The 23866-nt window shown below is 38.2% G+C and overlaps 1 protein-coding gene across 1 annotated transcript in view; it reads left to right on the plus strand.

Moving 5' to 3' along the window:
• The window catches only part of bcr (BCR activator of RhoGEF and GTPase), an 85167-nt gene extending 64256 nt beyond the window's left edge, over window positions 1–20911 (plus strand). Inside the window, exons 6-23 of the mRNA XM_023960573.2 lie at window positions 653–710; window positions 801–853; window positions 1238–1378; window positions 6419–6540; window positions 7316–7481; window positions 7565–7687; window positions 7885–7960; window positions 8037–8141; window positions 8352–8426; window positions 8596–8693; window positions 9808–9939; window positions 11992–12051; window positions 12227–12336; window positions 12948–13087; window positions 14378–14512; window positions 14602–14707; window positions 16429–16591; window positions 16687–20911. Coding sequence (XP_023816341.1) covers window positions 653–710; window positions 801–853; window positions 1238–1378; window positions 6419–6540; window positions 7316–7481; window positions 7565–7687; window positions 7885–7960; window positions 8037–8141; window positions 8352–8426; window positions 8596–8693; window positions 9808–9939; window positions 11992–12051; window positions 12227–12336; window positions 12948–13087; window positions 14378–14512; window positions 14602–14707; window positions 16429–16591; window positions 16687–16776 — 1953 coding nt within the window. The 3' untranslated portion in view covers window positions 16777–20911. The remainder of the gene's footprint in view (window positions 1–652; window positions 711–800; window positions 854–1237; window positions 1379–6418; window positions 6541–7315; window positions 7482–7564; window positions 7688–7884; window positions 7961–8036; window positions 8142–8351; window positions 8427–8595; window positions 8694–9807; window positions 9940–11991; window positions 12052–12226; window positions 12337–12947; window positions 13088–14377; window positions 14513–14601; window positions 14708–16428; window positions 16592–16686) is intronic.
• The last annotated feature ends 2955 nt before the right edge of the window (window positions 20912–23866 follow it).

Here is a 23866-nt window from a genome sequence, read left to right on the forward strand (position 1 = left end):
AATCTAGTTTACAAATAAAGTTTAAAGCAGCTGAAGATCACTTACAAAGAATTAAGATAAACTTTTTCCTAAACAGGGAAACTGGAGGCAAATACATATATTTATATTGAATGACAAAACCAGCCTCATACAGGGTCAGTGAAAATATCGTCTGACATTAAACCGGCCTGAAAAAGGAGGGTTTTTTTGGACTCATCCGTTCAAAAGACCTTTGGCTTTTTGTTAACATTGAGATTAAATGTCCATATATCCAAAAATATTACAAAATGCATTTTTGCATTTAAAAAAATGTCATATTTTGATAAACATAAGGAAAAGTGAACTGAAATTTTGTTTATGAATGAAGTTCTCTGATATAAAAAGTTTATGTTTTCCAAGTATGTGGAACTTTCTGAGACATCAGGCCTCATCTATGTTTTATGAGCTCTGTCCGTCAGCACTGGAGTTCCATGCCGGATGGGGAATTCATCATGGAGGGTTGTTAATGGTCTAAGTAATGATGCATAACTCTGCCATTTCAGCATCATCTTGGCTTGCTGAGGAGAGCATAATTAATCAGAAATGGAGGGACCTAAAAACACAGGACAGAACATGAGTGTTTTAAAGGCTTTTACCAAACTAGTGTCCAATTTTTCTGTTTGTTTTCCAACAGAATCTAAAAGTGAGGAGTCCAAAGGACTGTAAAGAGACAGCCAAGACCTCTTTAGAAGGTAAGTCACTGAGTTATACATGGAGACATTTAGGAAACTCTTATACATGAGCACATGTGTAACATTTATGCAATAATCAATCTTTTGCAGCTTTATTATACAAACCCGTGGACAGAGTGACTCGCAGCACATTGGTGTTACATGTAAGTAAGCTCAAACTATTGCAATTGTGTGTATTTGGATAGAAATTATTTTTAAAAAAAATTTCGTTGCGACAAAAAGACAGATTTAAAGCAATATTTATTTTTATAATTTCTCTGTACTTTGATTAAAAACAGCTCTGCTGACTTGGAATCACTTTATCTTTTCTTTTCTATGTATTTTTTTTCTTAATTTAGGGTTTCATAATCACTTAGTTGTTAGTGTCTAATTTCTATATGTGTTTATAAAATTTTAATGTATATAAAAAGGAGTTAGAGCTTCAAACAAAAGCAGTCATTGATGTTCCCTTTCAAACTTTGAACTCTCCGACGGAAAAACATTGATGTGTTGTCTTTAATATTTAACATTTCTACACCTATTGCCAGGACTTGCTCAAACACACCCCGACCAGTCATCCAGACCACCCCCTCCTGCTGGACGCCTTGAGGATCTCCCAGAACTTTCTGTCCAGCATCAACGAGGAGACGACCCCCAGGCGCCAGTCTATGACCGTCAAGAAGGGAGAGGTGAGAAATGTTTAAAAATGAGACCCTTTTGAATATTAGAAAGCCATTAGGAAATAATGTTGACTTAAAAAAATAATAATAATTTTTTGCTGGGTTGTGTAAAAAAAACAAGGAAAATCCAAGGGGAAAGTGGCCATTTGCTCTTATATTTTGATATTTTGTTTTTGTTTTACTATTTATAAATCTGGTGGTCCATAAACAAATTTCGTCTTCATGCTAAATTTGGAAGCTGACTAGGTTTTTACTTACATTTATGGTTGCATCCTTGAGCTGCATTCTGTGAAAATGGTTTCCTTTGAGATTCTGCACTGATTTGCACTACAGAGTTTTCTGTTTGTAGTTCATTACAGCCTGAAGGCCACAAGCACTGCAGCCATTCTCTATTAGATGTAAGCTATTAAGCTAGAGGTGAAGATCTCCCTGCATCATCTGAATCTCTTTGTGATATTAGGTCCCCTCAGGTATTTCTATCTTGTCTTCAGTAACTCTAGAATATTTATATTTCAGGTTATTTATCACCATTTTTTGCAGCCTTTTGCCTCTGCCTTCTTTTTAGAATATAAGTTTCATTTTCTTAGTGAAAATCTCACACTCCCTTTTTATAACATTCTCCTCTCTTTATTCATGTCACTGATGATGTCAACCCCCCCCCCCCCCCATAAAAGGCTTTAAAGTCCTCACCAGATGATTGTAAGAGAGCCACCAATCTGCAGCCTACAGCAGAGTGCGTGTCCTTATATGGTCATACCCAGGTTGCCTGGCTGAGAATGATTCCGTCCGTTTGCTCGTTGTCTCCCTGTCCCTCAATCAGCCCCCCCACCCCCACCCAGCCAACTCCCACCCCCACTGTCTCCCTCATCCTTGGAGATGACTTGATGCACAAGAATGGAGCTTCTTGATTGATAGCTTTCGTGACACTGCTGTACACAATGAGCCTCTAAGCCCGCTCTGACGGCCAGAATCCAACTTAATTATTCATAAATGATAGGCGGTTGAGTAGAAAAGGTTCCTCCCCCCGCTCACTTGGGGGTCATTACCCATTTCCACGCACACAATCACGCCCTTTCCTACTCTCTGTTCCGCCTTATCTTGTTTTCTTCTGAACTGCATGCAAACACAGACTTGCTTCCTCTGTCAACCCTGCAAGTCGGCGTTTCCGTCTCACTCGGTCTGGACCTTCGCTCATTAAATATTAATCATGGATACATGAAAGAAAAACACAAAAATCAATGGGTTTCATTATAGTGTACCTCATCAAAAATAGAATATCTAATAAACTGTAGTGGTATTTTCTTTTTTCCAGTTGTTTTCAGAATGAAAAACATTTTTATAGAAATTTCATGTTAATGTATATTATTTAATGAGAGCCAGTTTAGCTCGTGCTGGTTTGCGGCGCCTTCCTCCCGTGAAACCAGGGTTCGAATCCGGGCTGCTCCCTATTCCCTTCTCTGCTTCTGTGCCGGTCCCAAGCCCAGATAAATTGAGAGGGTTGCGTCAGGAAGGGCATCCGGCATAAAACATTGCCAAGTTAACCATGCGACTCATCCTCGAAAGAGAGGTTGTTTCGCTGTGGCGACCCCTGATGGGAAAAGTCAAAGGGAAAGAAGTTTATCATTTAATGACAAAATTAAATGTAAAATTTATATCTACCGTATTTTTCGGACTATAAGTCATTCCACAGTATAAGGGTGTATTCAGACTGGACACATTTGCTTCGCTTAAAGTGAACCAGATTTCGTTTCCCCGATAATCCGGAACAAATTTTCAGTCTAAGTACACCCAAGTGGACCCTGGTCCGGGACCAGGAACTGCTCTCTGACCCATCTTTGGTGGTAGTCTCGGTTCACTTCCAATTGGACTGAGCTCTGGTTTACTTCGAGTTTCCGCAGTATGAATATAACAATTTGACCAAAACGGCCACCGGAGCCAGGCTTTACGGAGTGTAAACAGAATAGGAAGGTAGACGATAAGACAAAGGACTTCCATCATACGTTCTCTCATTGCTTTGCCCCGCCCTCGTAATTCCTGGCCAATGACTGAAGAGATCCTAAAGCATGTGGGAGAAGCTACAGTCAAGTTTTTAGCTGCATGACTACATGGAAGCATTGACTTCCAATAATGTCTCAATGCAAACAGGAAAAGTTGAGGAGGAGAGTGAGAGGAGAGAGTTTTTTTTAGCTGTCAGTAGCAAATACTGAAACCTACAGTGCTCTCTAGCGGTGTTAATGGGAAAATAACGAAGATATAAGCATATGTATGTTTTTAAAAAAATCACATATAAGTCGCCACTGTTTATATATTGCATGGCTGGCCAAACTGTGCAAAAACACGTGACTTATACTTCGAAAAATACAATAATTTCTATTATTGTCCAAATGATCCAGAACAAGTTGTGTGAATGTAAACAATAAAAATAAAGTAGCAGTAGAAAAGAATGTTTTTAGCATTTGACCTGATGAGATGCAAACCTGCAGAGGATTGCAGGAGTAGAGCATGCACAGGTGACCCCCCACCCCCACCCAAGAGACCCCAGCCCACTATCACGGTAAATGTGGGAGGGAAAAACTGCTTCATTAAAATGCAAATGTTGCTGCTCGTTGGCTTGCCTTGCCTCTGGGAAAGTTACTGTGTTTAGAAGTGCCGACCTTTGAAAAGAAAAAAGAAAAAAAAGTGCACACTCATTTGCACAGTTCCACTATTTCTCACACACATGCACTAGCCTGCGAAGTACACACAACACGGGAGCAGAGAAGTGCTCCTCAAAGCAGATGTTCTAAAAATAAACCCCAGCGGCGGTTGCTTGCACACATGCCATCTCTACTAGATGGTCAATATTTAATCTGTGTTCTGCCACTTTCACTATGTGCCGGTCAGTCGATATGAGAAAACGAGCAAAGCTGCATTTTTCGTACTGTCAGATATTTTGAAAGTCTGATGTGCTGAGTTAGCTGGGAGGTGAAGTGTGAGAGTCAGGCAGCAAAACCTCCACAGGAATTCTTCAGCATCTATAATAAAAAGACTTCGCCAGAGTATAAACTTTGGGATCTTAGTTCTGCGTCTCTATTAATGTTGCATAAATGTCAATGATTGCTTTTTAAAATATTATCTCTCAACTATTTATTCGAAAAGTCAAGCACACTAGTTTGCAGTTGGACTTCTGGGTCATTTTAGATGTTGGATTGTCTGTTTTCTATTTAGCTTTCAAATATATTAAAAAAGAAATCAAGCAGGGAACCAAAAACCAATAAAATTTAGGCAGAATGAGTTTAAAGGAGACAATTTTATCTCTATGTTTTCCCCACATGTGTAAAGACATTTTTTTTTAAATCCAAAATACCCAAAAAACCCTTAAAGTCCCACTCCAGTCAATTGTAAAAGTATTCTCAGTGGTCTTTTAATTATGATTTCGTTTTCATTTTCATTAGGACGTAGTTTCTGCATAGCAACAGGAGTTTGTCAGTAATTATCCTCTGATATGTGGCGCTCTGTTGGTGCATAGTAAGCCTGACCCCACTTCCCATCAACCATCTGTTTACATGCTCTCCCAATCGCTTACATCGTCAGAAAAATGCCACAAGAACATGTTAAAAAGACACACAAAAAATACAATTTTCATTGGAGTGGGTCTTTATAGGTTCTTTTTCTAAAACTTTATAAGTAATGAATAAAACAGAAAATAATATAGTAATAAAAGAAATATTGATCAAATGTAATAAAGGCTCCTTTAACCTTTCTTTCTAAGCATGATCAAGTGTCTGGGATGACAGTGGGAAAAGTAGAAGAGGCTTTGGAGAACATCTTCCAATGTGTTGACTCACAGATGTAGTTGGTAGCTGCCATTAATGACAGCTGACAAACAGAACACCATCATCATTATCATCATCATCATTGTAATGCAGCTGTGAATGTCCAACTAAGGGCATGGGAGCTTATTAGATCCATGCCCTACCATCAGTCATGATTGTAGTCAGCTGAAGGGTCTGGCAGTTGTTTTGGCGACACGTCACATGCTTTGGTGTCTGTGCAGAGTCAAAAGCAGCGCTGTGACTTCTTCACACAGCCTCTGTTGGCCAGCAGATGCCTGATCAGTGAGAGCGCAAACTTTTCCCTTTCATCATCATCATCACCAGCTCCAACCAAGAGTTTCCTGGTGCTGACGGAAGCTGTGTGCTGGTCAAGGTGAAGGGAGGAGGAGGAAGAGGAGGAGGAGGAGGAGGAGGAGGAAGCACCAAAGGGAGGGGGGTCACAGACATCTTTAGTGTGTCATCGCTGGTTGTGAGCAAGTGTGATGTCATGCTTTGTGATTTTGCTGCTGGAGGGGGCGTTGGATAGTAGTAATCCATTCAGCCAGGAAATGAAAAGCAAAAGAAAACAACAAAAATTAGCTTTATAATGTTTTTATAGTCAGAATAAATTAGCATCTTTAGTTTTTTCCTTGCTAGAGGACAGACTCATATTTCCCTTTTGTGACTTGAAAATACGTTTGGTTTAATTATCTTTGAGTGTTTTCCTCCAGTTTTATTGTTCTCTATTAAATCTTTGACGATGCGATTAGCATAAACCTTGAAAAAAAAATGTCTGAAGACCGAAATAGTATTTGTGTTTGATCTAATTTGTTTGGTTTTATTTTTTTTCTATTATTTATGTGAGAATTGACCTGGGGTTATGGAATACAGAATTCAGCAATTTGCAACAGAGCTGCGGTTTCCGCTTTCTTTTGTTTGGAGCCCTTAGTCATTTCTGTTAAATGACTTCACTGCCCCCCTTTGGCAGGACGTGGTATAACACATCTCATTATGTAGTCTGACATCAGCTAGAAGTCCAGAGCACAAAGTATCACAATTATTTAATTTTTTTCAGAAACTCATCTGTTCCCTACCACTAGAAGTAAACACGTGAAAATTTGATAAATGTGCGACAAATAACCCACGTATTGGAATAAATTAAATCAGTTCATAGGAGTTATGGAGTCTGTACTGTTTATCTATATAAACGCACTGGTATATCCTGACTTTCTGCTGTTGTGTTTTGATGCCACAGAACCGTCAGCTCCTGAAGGACAGCTTCATGGTGGAGCTAGTCGAAGGAGCCAGGAAGCTTCGGCACGTCTTCCTCTTTACGGACTTGCTGCTCTGCGCCAAGCTGAAAAAACAGATCGGAGGGTAAAAAAGACGAAAAACTTTTAAACCATTTTTCTTCCCCGAGTTGGCCGAAGCCTCACAGCAAAATGCAGAGATTTACTGCGCTATCAGGATTTGGAAGTTAAATTTCTGGCAATGGCTGAGTCAGTCCCCTCAGTTTTTTTCCCTGATTCATGTACGTCTCACTGACTAGAGGCAAATTTAAAGACAGAAAGCTTCTCAAACAACAGAATATGGATGCCATCACAAGTTTACAAAGCAACATAAAAGAAAAAACATGCTTTCATATTCTGAATTATCCTGAAAAAAAGTTCTACGCCTCTAAAAAGTATAATTTTCCATATTTCTTCAGATGCAAAGGAGTCTTTTGTGTTCCTTGCTTTGCAGGACATTTTTAATTTTTGTTTTAGTTGTTATGATGGAAAGACACAAAGTTCAGCCTTTAATCGTCCTGATATGTGTCTTCGAAGGCTAAGAACCAAGAGGTTTGAGTAAACAACTTAGAAATGTCTTAAAATACACTTTTACTTCAATCTGTTTATGTATTATTTGCAAAAATGCCAAATGAAGGATTCTGTCCGTTGGTTAAAAAATGTTGATTTTTAGCTGCATCAGAGCTTTTGTTCCTAGTAACTTGTTTCTACTATCCCAATTTGTCTTCCACTCATTTATACATTTTTTCTATAATTATTTACGTTAATTTAGCTCCTGCTTCCCTCCTCACGTTGAGAAGACTTTTTTTTAATAGTCTTGACCATTTTTTGTCTCTAACAATTCAATTTGAATCCTTGCACAGTAAAAACCAGCAATACGACAGCAAGTGGTACATCCCCCTGACTGAGCTGACCTTCCAGGGTCCCGAGGAGGCAGATCCTCTTACAATCCCCCAAGTCCCCGATGAAGAGTTGGATGCCATTAAGGTCAAGATCTCCCATCTTCGGAGTGAGATACAGAAAGAGAAGGTAATAGATTTTAATGTCCTTCCCAATTCCAAACAACAGAAACAGATTTTCACAGTAGATTATCTTCCACTGTGTGACTTCAGAGAGCAAACAAGGGTTCGAAAGTCATCGACCGCCTCCGGAAAAAGCTGTGTGAGCAGGAGTCTCTGCTCCTGCTGATGTCTCCCAGCATGCCCCTCAGACTCTACAATAAGAATAACGGAAAGGTGACAACCCCCCCCCCCCCCCCCCCCCCCCCCCGCCACCTTTGTTTCCTCACTTTCATTTTCCCCTCCAATCATCCTCCTCTTCCTATTTTTTTTTTAGTCATTTCTGCCCCAAACATTTGGTGCTACAAGGCAAAAAGCAGCATTGAAACAATGGTTGATCTATGCCTGAAACTGGAATCTGTGTTTCATTTTAGAGCTACAGCTTCCTTATTTCATCTGACTATGAGCGTGCAGAGTGGAGGGAGGTCATCAAAGAGCAGCACAAGAAGTGTAAGAGTCCCAGACACTTGAGACACCTTCTTTTTCCTTCGCATGGTCACTTACAGTTTCCCTGTTTACCTTCCAGGTTTAAAAGCCACCTCCCTGACTTCCATGGAGCTGCAGATGCTGACCAGCTCCTGTCTCAAACTGCAAACTGTACACCACATTCCACTTAGCACAAACAAAGATGGTGAGGCTGTTCAGTCTTTTTTTCTGTCTGTGGTTTATTTAAATTTTGCTTGATTTTAAAAAGGGAGCAGATTAAATGATGTTTTGCAGACATATGTTATTGCTGTCTGATCGTGCTCCAGAGCAAACAGAGATCTGTATGGCATGTTTTTTTTTTTTAAATGACCCCTCCTTTTTTATGTTTTTTTTTCCTCTCTGACTGTTTTTCCAGAGGATGAATCCTCCGGTCTCTATGGATTCCTGAATGTTATCGTCCACTCTGCCTCCGGCCTCAAACAGAGCCTGAGTGAGTCACTCGAGTTCGGATGATTAAAAGTCAAGCAAGGCAAATTACACAGGAAGCTCAACGAGCAAACTGTGACTTTTTAGCCCTTTGCATTCTTAGCAGTTTAAATCTTAATGATAAAAGAAAACAGTATTACTGGTTTGTTTTGACCTTCTTTTCATTCTGTCAGATCTCTACTGCACATTGGAGGTGGACTCTTTTGGTTTCTTCTCAAACAAAGCCAAGACGAGAGTGTATCGATATACCACCGAACCAAAGTGGAATGAGGTAAAAACAAAACAAAAACAAAAATTCTGAAAGAGTAAAATAAAGGGTTAACACAGTTATTTGCTGTGAAAGATCGAGCAACGAATAATTCTTCTATAGCTCGGCAAAACTCGTTCAAGCGGCCACTTCTAACGGAAAGCCCACGTAAACATGCATTTTTAGGCTTCATTAAGACGGTTTCTCAAATACCACGTTCATTAAATGTGTTCGCAAGTTAAACCAGGTTGAACTTTCACCAATCAGGGAGTCCGATTTGGTAGTAACGTATAGATGGCATCCCATTTTATTTAAGGAAATGCCAACTGTTTGTAAATCTTTCCTGGAGAAGAAATCATAATTGTGGTTTGTGCCCGGCCAGGTATACATCGGAATGGAGAAACCTGGGTCAAGTTTTGCACCACTTCAACATTTCACACTAAGGCTCTTTCACCTTTAGGTGTCGGACGTGCACTAGTATCGAGTGGCGACAGTCTAGTGTGAGCACCAAATGCTAAATGTGCGTTCACAGACGCCCCTAAAGGTTAAGAAAAACTGAATAGTTTTTACTCACCTGGACTGCGTTTCCTGTGCTTTTATGCTTTTATTCAGCTGTTATTCAGGGCTTTTATTCAGCCTTCTTCCCATCTACAACATTTCCTAAGCGAAGCACCTTCTTACCGTGCAAAAGCCCATATAACGCTCCCTTGCATGTCTACTGCATATGCAAGCAGGCATGCATAACCAATCATGGATGCAGTGATTATGGCTCATACATAACAGGAAAACCTCTGAGGTTCAGTAAGAGGACCGCTTCAGAGTATTCTTTTAAAACTGCATCATCTTTGAGGAATTTGCTCAGCAAAGGAGAAGTAATGTTAACTAATGAGGGTCTGCAGCTTCTAGTGATTCACATCTGTCCAGAAGCAAAATGAGCCAGCGCCGTGTGAGCTTCAGAACAATGTGCAAAGCATATGCAGAGCACTCCCTTATATAATAAACAACATTGACGGGAGGGAAGTTGGACTGCAATGGCAGTGCTGCTTTGTTTTCTTGCCTTTGTGTTGTATTATATGCGCTGCTTGGTGTTTGAGGCTCAAGATTGTCTCCCTTTTTTTTTTTTTCCTTTTCCCAAAAGGAGTTTGAGATCGAGCTGGAGGGCTCTCAGACCCTGAGGCTCCTCTGCTATGAGAAGTGTTACAACAAGACCAAGCAGAACAAAGAGGATGGAGACGGAACAGACCGCATCATGGGGAAAGGACAGATCCCGGTATGACATGACATCACCCTCGTCCTATCAGCAGATCCCCATGACTCAGTATTGACAACAAGCACAAAGCATAAAATCCACATCAACCAAGATTTTACACGATTTAGAAAAAGTAATAAACCTAATAAAAATGGTCAAGAGAAATCAGAGGAAGGTTACATTTCATTGAGGCCAGGGAAGGATCACACTAAAACGTGCTAAAATACCCTTTTTATGCCTTTATCTTTCACTAGACTACCACATTTTCAATGTTTATAGCAGAATCCTTTACCAAAGAGATGAAAATTGTAAAGTGCTCACTCTAATAAAGTACCAGAATTCTGCCTTTATTGTCCTCAGGGGTACGTTGGACAGACTGCCTGATCTGAAGCACATCCCGCATTTATAACGTCTGTGATTAGGTTGCCAGGACAACAACAGCTTGCAGCTGTCAGCTCAGATCAACAATGTTATGAGCAATCATGATTGTATTTTTGGGCACTGTAGATTAAATAGGACAGGTGTGTATGTTAATGTGCACACAAGTAGTATTTATTTTGAGGTGCTCATTTCTATTATTTTTTGCCAAATATCTGGAGACAAGTTGGCTTCCTTGTTCTCCAGACATACGGTGGCACGCTCCACCTAGCGGCTCTCTTTGTAAATCTAATGCACGCTTTCTATGCTGCAGATGATGTCATTGAAAACAAGCTGCAGTGCAATTTTTTTACAAATCTGAGTGAGGAGGAAATCGGAGAAATCCTAAACCTTTCTTCAGCTTTGACACAATTCTGCTGCAGAAAATGATGCCCAAAATGGTCTTTAGCTTTGAAAACATCAAAACAGTCCTTGACGTTAATGCAGCGTTTGATTAATTTTTTTATTTACTCTTCAACCACTATTTATGATGTGTTGCTAGCTTAAAAATATGGTGCTGCTTGAACGAATTCAGTGAAATTTCTGTCAAATATATTATTTGACCTTCAGAGCTGTTCATCTCCATCTGAAGGATGAGCAGTGATTCCCCCCCCCACACACACACATTATCCATTTATAGAAAAAGTTTTAGTTGTTAAGCAACATATGCAGTGCCAAAGTTTTACGTGCTACAAGCTGAAGAACATCATCTTGTTTTTCAGAGCAGCTCCGTTTTTGAGCTTTTGCAAATCATCTAATATGGTTCTACCTAAATTAAATCATCAGTAAAAATTCTGTCACGACAGAAAAACAATCTGGCTTTGCAGGCAACAGATGGCTATAAGGCTGAAGAAATAGACATTCTGTCAATTAAAAACTCTGCACCTAGGTATTATTGAACTTTAACCCCTTCATTCCTTTATTATCAGCAATGAAAAAAATCCCTCATATTTTTGCTTTCATGCAGATGCCAAGTTAAGATCATTTTGGAAATGAAGTATTTGCATGAACAGCCGTCAAGGGGTTCAGTTCTGCTTGCATTTGAGTGTCTTGCTGAACATTGCAAATTTGCTTATTATAAACTAAAATGTTTAAAACAAGATGTCAAATATGAGTGGTAACTTCCAAAAACATGCTTCCTGCTGAAGAAAATGTGTTCAGGAGGATTCTTCTCTCATAAAAGTGGTGATGTTAGGAAACAATGAGTACATTTACCTTTAAACATTAAAGACATTTCATAAGCATGAAGCTGTATTGTTTTTGAAAGAAAATAGTTTGAATGTCTCACAAGGGGAATTACAGCTGAATCTAAATTCTTAAATAAAATCAATCAATTACTTTTTTAGTTTCAACATCAATTTTTTTTTTTTTATATTTGAAACACTATTCAAATATCAAGTACCCAAACCAAACAACTTAGAAAGGTTTATTACCAAATTCATTATGAATTCTTTCAATTTAATTTAACAGAATACAAAAAAATGTTGTAATAAATTAATAAATAATATATTTTAAAATAATAACAAAATAAATAGATAAATAATAACAGAAGCCCCTTTTTGTAATATATTTACCTGAAGGAAATTCAATCCATTGATTGTATGGTGGTGTAGATAAGTGTGATGTGAATTCTCAGTTTACCATTTCTTCTCACAGCTGGAGCCTCAGAGTCTTCAAGGCAAAGATTGGCAGAGAACAGTCATTCCTATGAATGGGGTAAGAGAGCCGTGTCACCCCAATTCTCTGTTCTGCTGTTTACACACTACAGAGATCTCCCCTTTTCGTAGATCGTGGCAGAACAAATTTTTATCATTCAGAACTTCTCTGAATTATGAAATATATTATAGGTTTGAATTGTTTTCATTTGAACTTCTTATTTCGTTCTTGCTAGATTGAGGTGAAACTTTCCATGAAGTTCACCAGCAGAGAGTTCAGTCTAAAGCGGACGCCTACAAGGAAGCCCATGGGCGTGTTTGGTGTAAAGATCTCTTCCGTGACCAAGTAAGTTCCCTTCAAAATAAAAGTAAATAGTATACACTATTTAATCCTTTTTTGAAAAGGAAATAAAATATTAAATAGTATGGTCTAAAATGTGGAGTAGAACACTGTTGTGCCTTTTATTGACAAGTTCATCCCCATTTCAATTGAAGCTCTTAGTGTGGCAAAAATGTAAGCTTGATCCTGAATTACACAAAAAACAAAATGTTGACATTATACCATTTTGTATATGCATCCGCAAACCGCTTTAGACCAAAAATGGGTGGAAAATGGTCCAAAAGGTTGTAGCAGGCAAGCCACTGCACTGACTGCGTGTAAAAAAAAATTCATATCTGTCAAAAACAGGTTAACAAAGTAAGGAGAACAAAAAAAAAACAGGTTTGCTGACATGGTGCAATGGTAACTGGCAGCCTACCATGGGGCAGGTTGGAAATAGGGGGAAAAAAGCTAAATTAGCTGTTAACAAAACTAAATTGAAAACTAGACAACCAGATGGTTTCTTCTGGCAATCAAAAGTAAAATAATAATATAAATAATGATACAGTATTTTTACAAATAAATGGTCATTTTTTGGCTCTTTAAAAAAGAATCCTATGTATTTTGTCTTCATTTAGGCGAGAGCGCTCCAAGGTGCCCTACATCGTTCGGCAGTGCTTAGAGGAGATAGAGCGGAGGGGAATGGAGGAGGTGGGAATATACCGCGTCTCAGGAGTGGCCACTGACATCCAGGCTCTGAAGACCGCCTTCGACACCAGTGAGTTCCACTCTAATCCAGCTGACCTACATTCTTTCCCCTCACCATACAACCCATAGCAGAAGTTTAAGCAACCTGTAAAATTACAAACAAACTTTGTATTTACTGTCTGAATAGAGACCAGCCTAAGGTTTCCCTATTTCCATCGCCAGTCATTTCTTTCTGCTGTACAGTGATCCCTCGCTATAACGCGGTTTACTTTTCACGGTTTTGCTACTTCACGGATTTGCATTGTGTTCTGCATTCTGATTGGCTAAAAAGTCACTCCGCTTCTTCTCTACCTGTGCGTCAATAACGTTGCAGTTTAATATGTATATGTACGTAAAACAGCTTGCCAAATTTACATTACGTACGTGCAAATTCTCTTGCAATTTTGAGTTTTTCTAAAACCCATAGAAAAAGAGCGACAACAACTGCCTATCACTATGTTCTTCTCCTGAACAAACACAGCTGCACCGCGGGCTTCAAAAGAAGAAAATACTGCAGAGCGGAGTCAGGATGCAGCAGCTCAGTCTGAAGAGCAGTGAAATACACCTGAGTCACTATTTGTCCCACTGTACTTTGTATTTTTTTCGCGGTGTCGGGGCTAATCTCCGCAATTTGAAGCCTTCTGTTCACATTGATGATTAAAATTATTATTTGATAGTACAGTACAGAAGTTATTTGTTGAAAAAAACATTTCTAAAGTACTTTGATTTGTGAAACAAATGCTTGAGCCTGTAAAATGGTTTGTTCTTTCTTTTCAATGTATAATAGAGTGTTTAATTGTATAATAATTGTCAAAAAAAGGGTTTTTACTTCACGGATTTTGCCTATCACAGGTTCTTTTTGGAACGTAACCCCCGCGAAAAACGAGGGTTTACTGTATATTGAAAAAGAGAACATTTTGGAAGAAATAAATATGGAGGTTGGAGCTACAGGGGAGCAAGGGCATTTGCAGCATTTAACTATTCAGTCATTTTGACGGCGGAGGAATAGAACAATTCAAATTTTTGCATCATTCTCTGGACAAATAATTGCTAAGAGGTGAATGGATGCATTCACGTTCAGCATATATATATATATATATATATATATATATATATATATATATGCTGAACATGAATGCATCCATATATATATATACCACTTTTCTCCGCTGCTCCTGAGAGAGGTTGGTGCAGGTACAGTAGCTGTTACTATGACAACGCATTACATTGCGTAACAAAACAAACAAAAAAAAGGATTCATTTGTTTTTTTGTTTTGTCTTTGCCTCTTTTCTTCACTTATTCTCTTCCTTTCTTTTGCAGATAACAAAGATGTATCAGTGATGATGAGTGAGATGGACGTGAATGCCATTGCGGGGACCCTGAAGCTGTACTTCAGAGAGCTGCCCGAGCCCCTCTTCACCGATGAGCTCTATCCTAATTTCACAGGCGGAATCAGTGAGACACCAGCTTTCAGTCCTGCTACACGGATGCATACACACACATGTGGGCAGACATGTAAGCGGTTTTCCTGTGTTCTTGTGCAGCCCTCTCGGACAGCGTTGCCAAGGAGAGCTGTATGTTAAACTTGCTGCTGTCACTGCCAGAACCCAACCTCGTCACGTTCCTCTTCCTCCTGGATCACTTGAAAAGGTTTGAATCTTTTCCTTACAGAACATGTTAGAAACACAAAAAACACACTTTTCACTGGAGTGGATCTTTAAAGGTTTGAGATGAGAGTTTACGACCTCAGTGATGTCTGTTGAAAGTTTTTTATTTCATTTTCTATCAAAATTCAAAAATAATCTTTCTAAAAAGTTCTGAATAAAAAAAAAATCTTGAAAAAACTTATTTGTTCAACACTTCTGAATTTTCTTCTTTAAAATATCTGTTTACTTTTAGAACTTTTTTTTGAATTTTTTTTAATCCACTATTAGATCTGGGCGATAATCCCACAAAAAATGTAATCTCAGATTGTTTTCAACCCAAATTAAATTTTGGATTTTAACAAAACGATTTGATTTTAACATCTCTATTGTAAATTGGCTGTAACATAACGTTCAGCTAAATACAAGCTGTGAAAATGTTTGCAGAATAATGCAGCTGATGTTTTGTGAGCATCTCATAAAGAGAAATACTAGTACAAATAAGTACAAATAATACACAACAGCAATATAATCATCAGTTATACATTGCTTGAAAGGGAGTGGAAGGAAGCGAATTTATATAATCCCACCGTTATACTGTAACCATTTTATTACATGATTTATCAATATCCGGTTCCCAGTTTTTATCAGACAGAATTAAAAATCATAAGAGGTCTTCGTATTCCTGGGGTTTCTTCGGGGGCATGGTCAGCTCTCTTTTTTGGGGAAAATCAACCTTTTAAGTAATTTGAAGATAGTTGTATTCGCAGAGAGGCACGCCACGCGCCCTGCCCATAACCCGGAACCGGAAATCCCCATGAATTTCAATCCCGACATGAATTTCTATCCCTTTTTTTTGTCGATTAAATCGAGTAATCGCCCAGCCCTACCCCACTAAACAAAACATTATCAAAACCCTACAAGGTAAAATGACTGCAGTTTCATATGTATGTATAGAGATTGAGAATTTCTTTCTTTTTCTTAGGAGTTTTTTGACCAAAAAAAAGCCCAGAAAAATGTTGGAACTGGTTATTGAAAAAACTGAGGTTTAGTCTTAAAATAGTGCTCAGCTCAAAATTTAGGGAATTTTTTTTTCCAGATCTTTAATCACCACAGTACAGAATTACAATACAAAAAAAACACTGCAATGAAAAAAATAGAGTGACAAGTCCAAGTGTATTTTACCTTTCTCTATTATTTTTTTACACACAAAAAGACTAAAATACTCAACCTTTTAAAGCTGAAACACACCTTGTATGTTGAAAAAAACCCTTCCTCATAAAACACATTTTTATACATTTCTTTTAAATCTTGGTTGGTAGAACGCTCTATGGTTTACACAGGATTCTTTTTTAAATGCTGAATTCAAATGTGTCTTTCCTAATGTTTGTGTTTTACGTATAAATACAGACTTTACAGGATCTTTTTATTTACTTGCACTAATAAAATGACATTTTGATTGTTAAATACACAGCAATAAAATAACAGACCAGTGATTTATATTTTACATTTCTGACATAGCTATAGTTTTTATTCAGATTTTTCCATTTTTTGGTCAAACATTGATCAATTTGACAAATAAATCCATGCTTCAAATAAAACCAAACCTTCTTTGAACAAAGAAAAATCGCTCTGAGGAGCGTCTATCTGCTGCATTCATAGAAATGTTGTAGATTGTCACAAACACCTTCCGGTGGATCATCTTTGTTGCGATCTTCTTCTATCTAGAGTGGCAGAAAAGGAAAGTGTCAACAAGATGTCTCTCCACAACTTGGCGACGGTGTTTGGGCCGACGTTGCTGAGGCCCTCAGAGAAGGACAGTAAGATCCCCACTAACCCCACGCAGCCCATCAGCATGGGCGACAGCTGGTCCCAGGAGGTCATGGCACAGGTGACCCACTCGTTTTTTGTTGTTTTTGTTTTCATTGTCTCGTTTAAAAGCTTTGAATTGCAACTAATAAGCCGTATTTCTTGCTCTCTGTGCAGGTCCAGGTGCTGCTGTACTTCCTCCAGCTGGAGACCATCCCCACCCCAGACAGTAAACGACAGAGCATCCTCTTCTCCACTGAAGTATAGAGCTAAATTGGACTCTCTCCTCAAAACTCTCAGAAGGGGGATGGACACTGGCTCAAAGTGAGCTTTCTGTAGTGTGTTTTAGAACTGACCAGTTGTATTCTGCATCGCTCCTTCAGATAACTGAGCACAAGAGGGCGCCACTGAGCCTCACGAGGACTTAGTCATTGCCATTTGTCTGAAAACTCTATTTAGTTTTTCTCTCTTTCTGCCATTTCTACATTTCCTTACAGTTGTGAAAACACTGAATGAAGAAGTTAGAATGAACTTTGATACGTCTTGCAGAATATTACAACGTCCTGCTCAATTTTGTCTTTGTTTTGGACAATCACAAGGTCGTGTAAAAACGTCTTTTCCCACCTCAAGATTCGCTTCTTGCCACGATAAAAACTTTAAGTGTGTCTTACGTCGCCTCAAAACTTTCTCTCTTTCCCTTGAGATTTTTTATTTTACTTCAAAACGTTCATCTTTTTCCTTAATTTCTGTGTCCTGAAAAACACAGGAAGCCAGAAACCTCGTGAAGTGTTTACAACGTAAACAAACCCGCTTGGAGTCAAAAGTATTTTAGAGAAATATAAAGAGCCTCTGTGCTCTTTTGTTTTTGCAACCAGAGAAGCAAATGCCCTTTGTTTGTGTTGTTTTCCTCACCAGGTAGTTTTTAGCTTAAAAACCCAGGAAGCAATATCTTTTCTAACATGCTTGTGTTCATGTCTTTGACAGACTGTGCATTGTGTGGTAACAAAGGACGTCTTACCAAACTGAAATGTGTTTTTGTCTCTTAAAAAAAGAGATGATTACATTTGCAGAAAAAGGTTCCTGTAAATAAACTTTAAACTCGTGTTTTTTTAATTGTTTTCATCATCGGTTTTTGCTGTTATATTAATTTATTTCACAGGCATGGCTCAGAAGTCGGGTTTTCTACGTGAACCTTTCTTCTTGAGGGAAGTCTTAGCTTTGAGTTTAGTTAATAAGAACATCAAGTTTGCCCATTCATGGCTTTTCTGAAGGTAACACTCTCCTTGTTGTTTTTTGCTGCTGTAGAAAAGGCACAAGCTCTTTAACCGCTGGGTGATCCTCAGCGTGATGGTCTCGCGTTCAGAGACCGCCGCCTGTCTGCTGTAGACTTTATGCAAGGTCCTGATATAGCACATCCAAACAAACTTGGTCTCCTTTTTGTACGATTTCATTTCGGGCTCCGGAGGTGCAATTTCACAACTACTGTATGAAAATTCAAGTGGCCTAAGCACCCTGCGTTAACGTCCAATGAAGAGAAAATCTGAAGGAATTTTTCCTTTTTGCCGTCATTTCATGATATATTTAAAAAAAAAAAATTTCCCACACAAGTCGTTTTTTTTCCAATTTTTACTTCAGTTGTTTCAAACATGCAGGCATGTTTTATGTTGTTGTTTTTTTCTGTTTTGGGTGGCATCTTGGTCATAGATGAGTCATCGTTGACTTACCGATCTGCAGGATTTCCCTTTTCTGGCCAGTATCACCCAGGCTGTGATTTATGTGATGACATGAAGACCACTTGCTTTAGAAAAAGAAAAAAAATGTGGCATGACAGCATTGAATTGAAGAGATCCAAAAACGACTGTTTACTGTGAGGTCTAAGGGTTAGGTCTGCTCATCGGTGCTCTAGACCTTTGTTCCTTGAGTCATTCTTGAAAAGTTTATTCAGTTGCCAAAGCAGCATCCACAATAATTCTTTAACCCCAGATCTCACAGCCAACTTACTATTACTCTATTTTAAGGCAGAAAAACAAAAAAAGCTTTTAATTTTGGATTTATGAGCAACTGAGGTCAGACAAAACTGCAAAAATTATGTTTTTGAATACACAACGGCCATCTAAAGAATGTGATGACAGATTTTCCCGTTGGCAAGGATCCAGTAGTTTTTTTCAATAAATCAAACAAAGCTTTTTTTTTCCTAGTCACGTTCTACTCTTTTTTTCTTTTCTTTTTTTATACTGTTTTGTCTTATTTTGCTTTTCTACAATGACTGTGTTGCTTCATCTGTGTTTAAGTTTTGTTGATGGAAAGATGACGTCTCCCAGCCCTTCTTTCATTCATCCTACTCTGCTGTCACAAGTCCTGCTCCACCCTATCGTGCCTCAACACTTAAGTGTTTAGAGTCAGTACAAACTCTCACAGTGTTAACCTTCTTTCCCCTGTTGCCTTTGCTGAAGCGTCCGCGTGTCTCTGACAGGCTAAGACAGGACCTTACTTTGAAGCATGGTCTTAGCTCCATCGGTGGAGAAGCTTTTTGAGCATTTATTCCACCACCACTGCTAAAAACAGTTTTTTTTTCTATCCAAGCTAGCATTTTTGTGGGCACAAATTAGCATTTTGTGAAACACATTAGCATATTATGCACAAAAATTAGCATTTTTTTAGGCACAAATGAGCATTATGTGCACACAACTTTGCTTTTTAAGGGCACAAATTACTATTTTTTGTGCACAAATTATCATTTTGTGAACACCTATGAGAATTTTGTGCCCACATAAATTAGCATTTTGTGGGCACAAATTTGCAATTTGTGCGCACATTAATATTTTGTGTGCACAAATGAGTATTTTAGGAAGTAGGAACTGATGATACTTATTAGATGCTAATTTGTGGCACATAAAATGCTATTAAAATGCAAATCTATGGCCAAAAAAAATACAGATTTGTGCACACAAAAAACAAAATCTTGGCCACATTATCATTTTAGAGAAATATTTATAATTTTTTTTGTTTTTATGTCATGTCAGGGCTCCGTAGCTTCCCTAATATACTGCATGTACTGTGAGAACACCGTCTTTTAGCAGCAATGGAGGCATAGGAGGCCTTATTCTAAACACTAGGCCCACTTCTTTATTAGCATTAAAATAAAATTTTACTATTCAACATTTGAAATCACACAAGTTAACTAGCATGGTAAAAAATGCACTTACTAGTTGACTGGTGGATCCATTTGGTTCTACTAATGAACATTTTTAAATGAACTAGTTTACCAGTAAGCTTCAAAAAGCAGAAACTAAAATAAAAAACACTGTTCAGTAAATTGGTCAGACTTTTTAAGTCTAAGTGGTGTGCTGTGACATATTTTGACAATTATCCATAAAAAGGCTTAGCTTATTCATTAATGGTGGTAAAACAAAAAAGCTTGTTGATATCTGTGATAATGAATAAATGCTCCAATGGCTTTAAACGAGTGTTTTACCTGACTGTGATGCTGACTGACTGAAGCTGTGTTGTCGTTAACAGACACAGCTTTGTCTCTTCTATTGCCTTTTTAATTATTCTTTATTTATACGTCTCCCAAGTTGATTTACTTGATTAAAACAGTTTTGTTTCCAAGTTGAAACATTTGCTTCACTTTCCCGCTCATCTTCGGCTGCTTGTGTCATCGGCAAACTGGACTCTTTGATTGTTTACCTTAACGGTTTCAGATGAAACTGCTCCTGTACTTTTTCATGAGTTTGTATACTATGTATTATAATAGACCAAACAGAATTAGTTTTCTCTTTTATTTATTGTGGTGTCACCGGTTTCTGCTCTTTGAGCTTCCAGCTGGTTCACCTTTAGTCTCTTTGGAAATTTGAAGTGTAAGTCTGTGGTAGAGGAGAGAGGAGCCTTCCGTGGCTCCAAATTGTTTTGTTGATTGTCGCTGTATCTGCATGTCCACTCATAACCTCAAACCGAGCCAAAAAGGTTAGACTGTCGGTGGACTCGTACCAAGATATGGTGCATCTTGCTTTTCTAGGACAGTTGTAAATCTTCTGCATTTATTGTACATGACCCTGGTACTTATCACCACATTTCCATACTATAGTTAATTCATTCAAATGGCCTTCCGCAGCCATTTCTTTAACAACGGGCTACCAAGAAATTGGACTTCTCTAGGGAACACTGTAGGTTGTTTTATTTGTCATGCCTACATGTAAAGGGAAGGAGAAGCCCTGATGACCAACCACGAATGCTCTCTTTTTAGTCCTCGATTTCTGACTCTTCTACTTGTTAAATATTCTGTGTCCTGCTTGTAGAACTGTAAAAAGTCAAGTATTCTGAGGTCAAACATGGGAAGCATTTGCAGCCTATGTTTGTACACAAAAACAATGTTAAATAAAATCTCCTGTATGAACATAAATGTTCTTGTCGTGTGTCTAAATCAGTAGAGACTACAAGAAAGATTTTTGTTTTGTTTATTTTTTATCTCATTGGGACGTCTACCATGTAAAAGCATTTAATGGTGTGGTTGTGGGTAGGTTTTGATTTTAAACAAAAGTAAGAAATATTTGAAACGTTTGCAACTTTACAGTAGGTTTTGAGTATACATTATTAATTTATCTCTTGCATCATCATAAATTTACTGGCAAGAGTTTTTTATTATGGATTATGGAGTATTTTGGAAGTGCAGATATACTGTGTGGTTCAAGAACTGTTGCAAAACAAGAAACAGCAGAGGGCACGTCCATGTTGAATTTCCACGATCCTTTTTTTCCTAAGTAATGTTTCACTGCGAATTTCAGCTTCCTAAGTAGAATAAAGATTTTAAAAAAAATAGTTCCACAAGATAGACTGGTGAACTTTTACCTTTTTTGTATAAAAATGAATGGAAATAGTATTTTTGGATTTTTAAAAAAATGTTATGGGATGGAATTCCGTTTTTTTTCTTTGATGTAAGACTGAAAGGTGATGGAGAAAGTTAGGAGGGCGGAGCAGTGGTTAGCGCTCTATTGCTTCACAGCAAGAAGGCCCTGTCAAATCCCGCCAGTGACTTATCTGTGTAACCCAGGCTTCCTCCCAAAGTCTAAAAACATGCTAAATAGGTTAATCAGTGAGTCTAAATTGCCCCGCTGGCAACCCTTTCTTAACAGCAGCTGGGTTGGCTCCAGGAATTCCGTGACCCCAAAAGGTATCCATTGGGTTCTGAAGATGGATGGATGGTGCATCATGCTACAGACCATAGATAGGGTTTCATCATCGTAATATAAGAGGGAAAGCGACACAAAAAATGAAGGAAAAAAAGTATTTCTTTTGATTATAAAATCTGCTCAAAAATGATTCAACAGAATAATCTAAACAAAAACAATAAACTGGAAGGTGTTTCATTGGTTCAGTGCTGAACTTGAGAAGAATCTTCTATAATTGTGTTTGAAGTTTGCACAATAAAAATGATGAGAACCCTGCAACTAATGTGACTTCATTTATTTTCATTTATTTTAATTGCTTAAACTTTGTCTTAAAATGATTTGATTAATCAAGTTGTGTAATGCCAAATAATACCAGCAATTTTTATGGAGCAATCAAAAATTTGTCAAAAATCCTATCAAGTGAAGGTTAAATAATAAGTAATGATTTCCGAACCACATTTGGTATTGTTGAGCCACATTTCGCCATGGTTTGGTCATTGTCTCTCTGCCCCTCTCCTCTGGTTATCTCTGCTATTGTTATAGCCTATACTGGCTGTTTTTAATGACTATTTTTTTTTAGTTGTTGATTTATCAGCCTTTACCCTCCACGGTAAATAGACTTCTACCTTTTAATTCTCTTTAGATAAAATTGAAATGCACTATGTGGTATTCAAGGCCATGTTTTGTTGTGGATTATAGAAGCCATTCTAAAACAATTTAAAAATAATAACAACAATGTTAATGCACAGAAAAGAGCCTGTTTATCACGTCATTCTTTATTTAGGAGACTATTAAAGGTTAATATTTATGATGTGATCATAAAAAGATATGATGGAACCAAGCGAGGCATCAGACTGGGATCTTTTACATAACAAATACACCACACAGCATGAGATGCAAAACCATGTTTAGACAGTCTGAGAACAGCGGTTTCACTCTCGAGTACATTTCAACAGCTTCATGTTTATACAAACACTATTTACCATCTTATTTTGCAGAAAACTTATTGAGGATTCTTCAGGAACTCAGCACAAGTTGTGTTCCAGTGACACAGCTTGTAACTGTTCTTTAAGCAAAGTTACAGTTTCTACCCATTTTCCTCATTGTGGACAACTTTTCCCTGACGTTGAGAAACCCACATTCCTCAGAAAACCCAATAGACTTAAACAAAGCACAAAAAGTTAGGAACTTTGTGTTTGTTAGACTATTTCTTTGTTGGAACAATCCTCACTGGAAACGAATCACAGCTTTTTTGGATTTGTAAATCGAGCCACATGTGTGAGGAAAGTGTATTTGTGGAACGAGCTTTAGAGTCGAGTTTTGGGGTTTTTCATCACAAATTTGCGGAATCGTTTGTTCTTCTGCCAAAACAGATGATATTGCTGTTGTGTTTAGCCTTTGGTGCCCCCAGATTTGTCCGCACTACATTAGTCATTGAGTGCTTGGCTGATCTAAAGGAATAGGAAAATTTCCAGCAGGTTTTCCTGCATCATTGCTTGGAGAAAAACCATCTCTAAGCTAAAGGCCAGGTTCTGTATAGGGGGAGTGTCCCAAAAAGTTTATGTCCGAGAAACCTGTCAGTACTGAAATACCGGTTTTCTTTTGCAGATCTGCAGTCAAACTTTGCAGGTCAATATGGCCGACAGCGATCTGACCATTGACTGTATATGAGAACTGGACCAAATGAGTCTGAAGTCACCCACAGACTTGCTTCAGTACCCAATTTTTCATGATATGGACGCCGCCAGTTGTCAGTGAGCGGTGATTGGTTACGTGTATCACACATGTATCATGAAAGAACGAAATTTTATATGTGAAAAATACGCAAAATGTATGTAGTGGCTGTGTGACACGGCCTTAAGGGGGAGGCCAGCAGGAACCACCTACTGTTATTGAGGCATCTGAATGGCCAGTTTATAACTGGAATAACTTGCAGTAAAATAAAGAAATCTGAAGAACATGTTAGAAAAAAGCTATCAGAGAAAGAATAGTAATCCTGACAAATACAATAACTGAGTAATAGCTGTTTATTTCTCTATTAATGTTTATGAGACTTTTGGCTTCTTGAAACCAGTGGGTACTTCCTGTTTGGGAAGCGAGGAGGGAGGAGTCACTCAGTCCAATCCTCATATACAGTCAATGATCCAGATAGACCATCTTTGGTCTGATAGGGCCGTCAGGAGGTCTTT

The sequence above is a fragment of the Oryzias latipes genome, chromosome 12 (genome assembly GCF_053564925.1).
Source record: "Oryzias latipes strain Hd-rR chromosome 12, Olatipes_Hd-rR_3.1".
NCBI lineage: Eukaryota > Metazoa > Chordata > Actinopteri > Beloniformes > Adrianichthyidae > Oryzias > Oryzias latipes.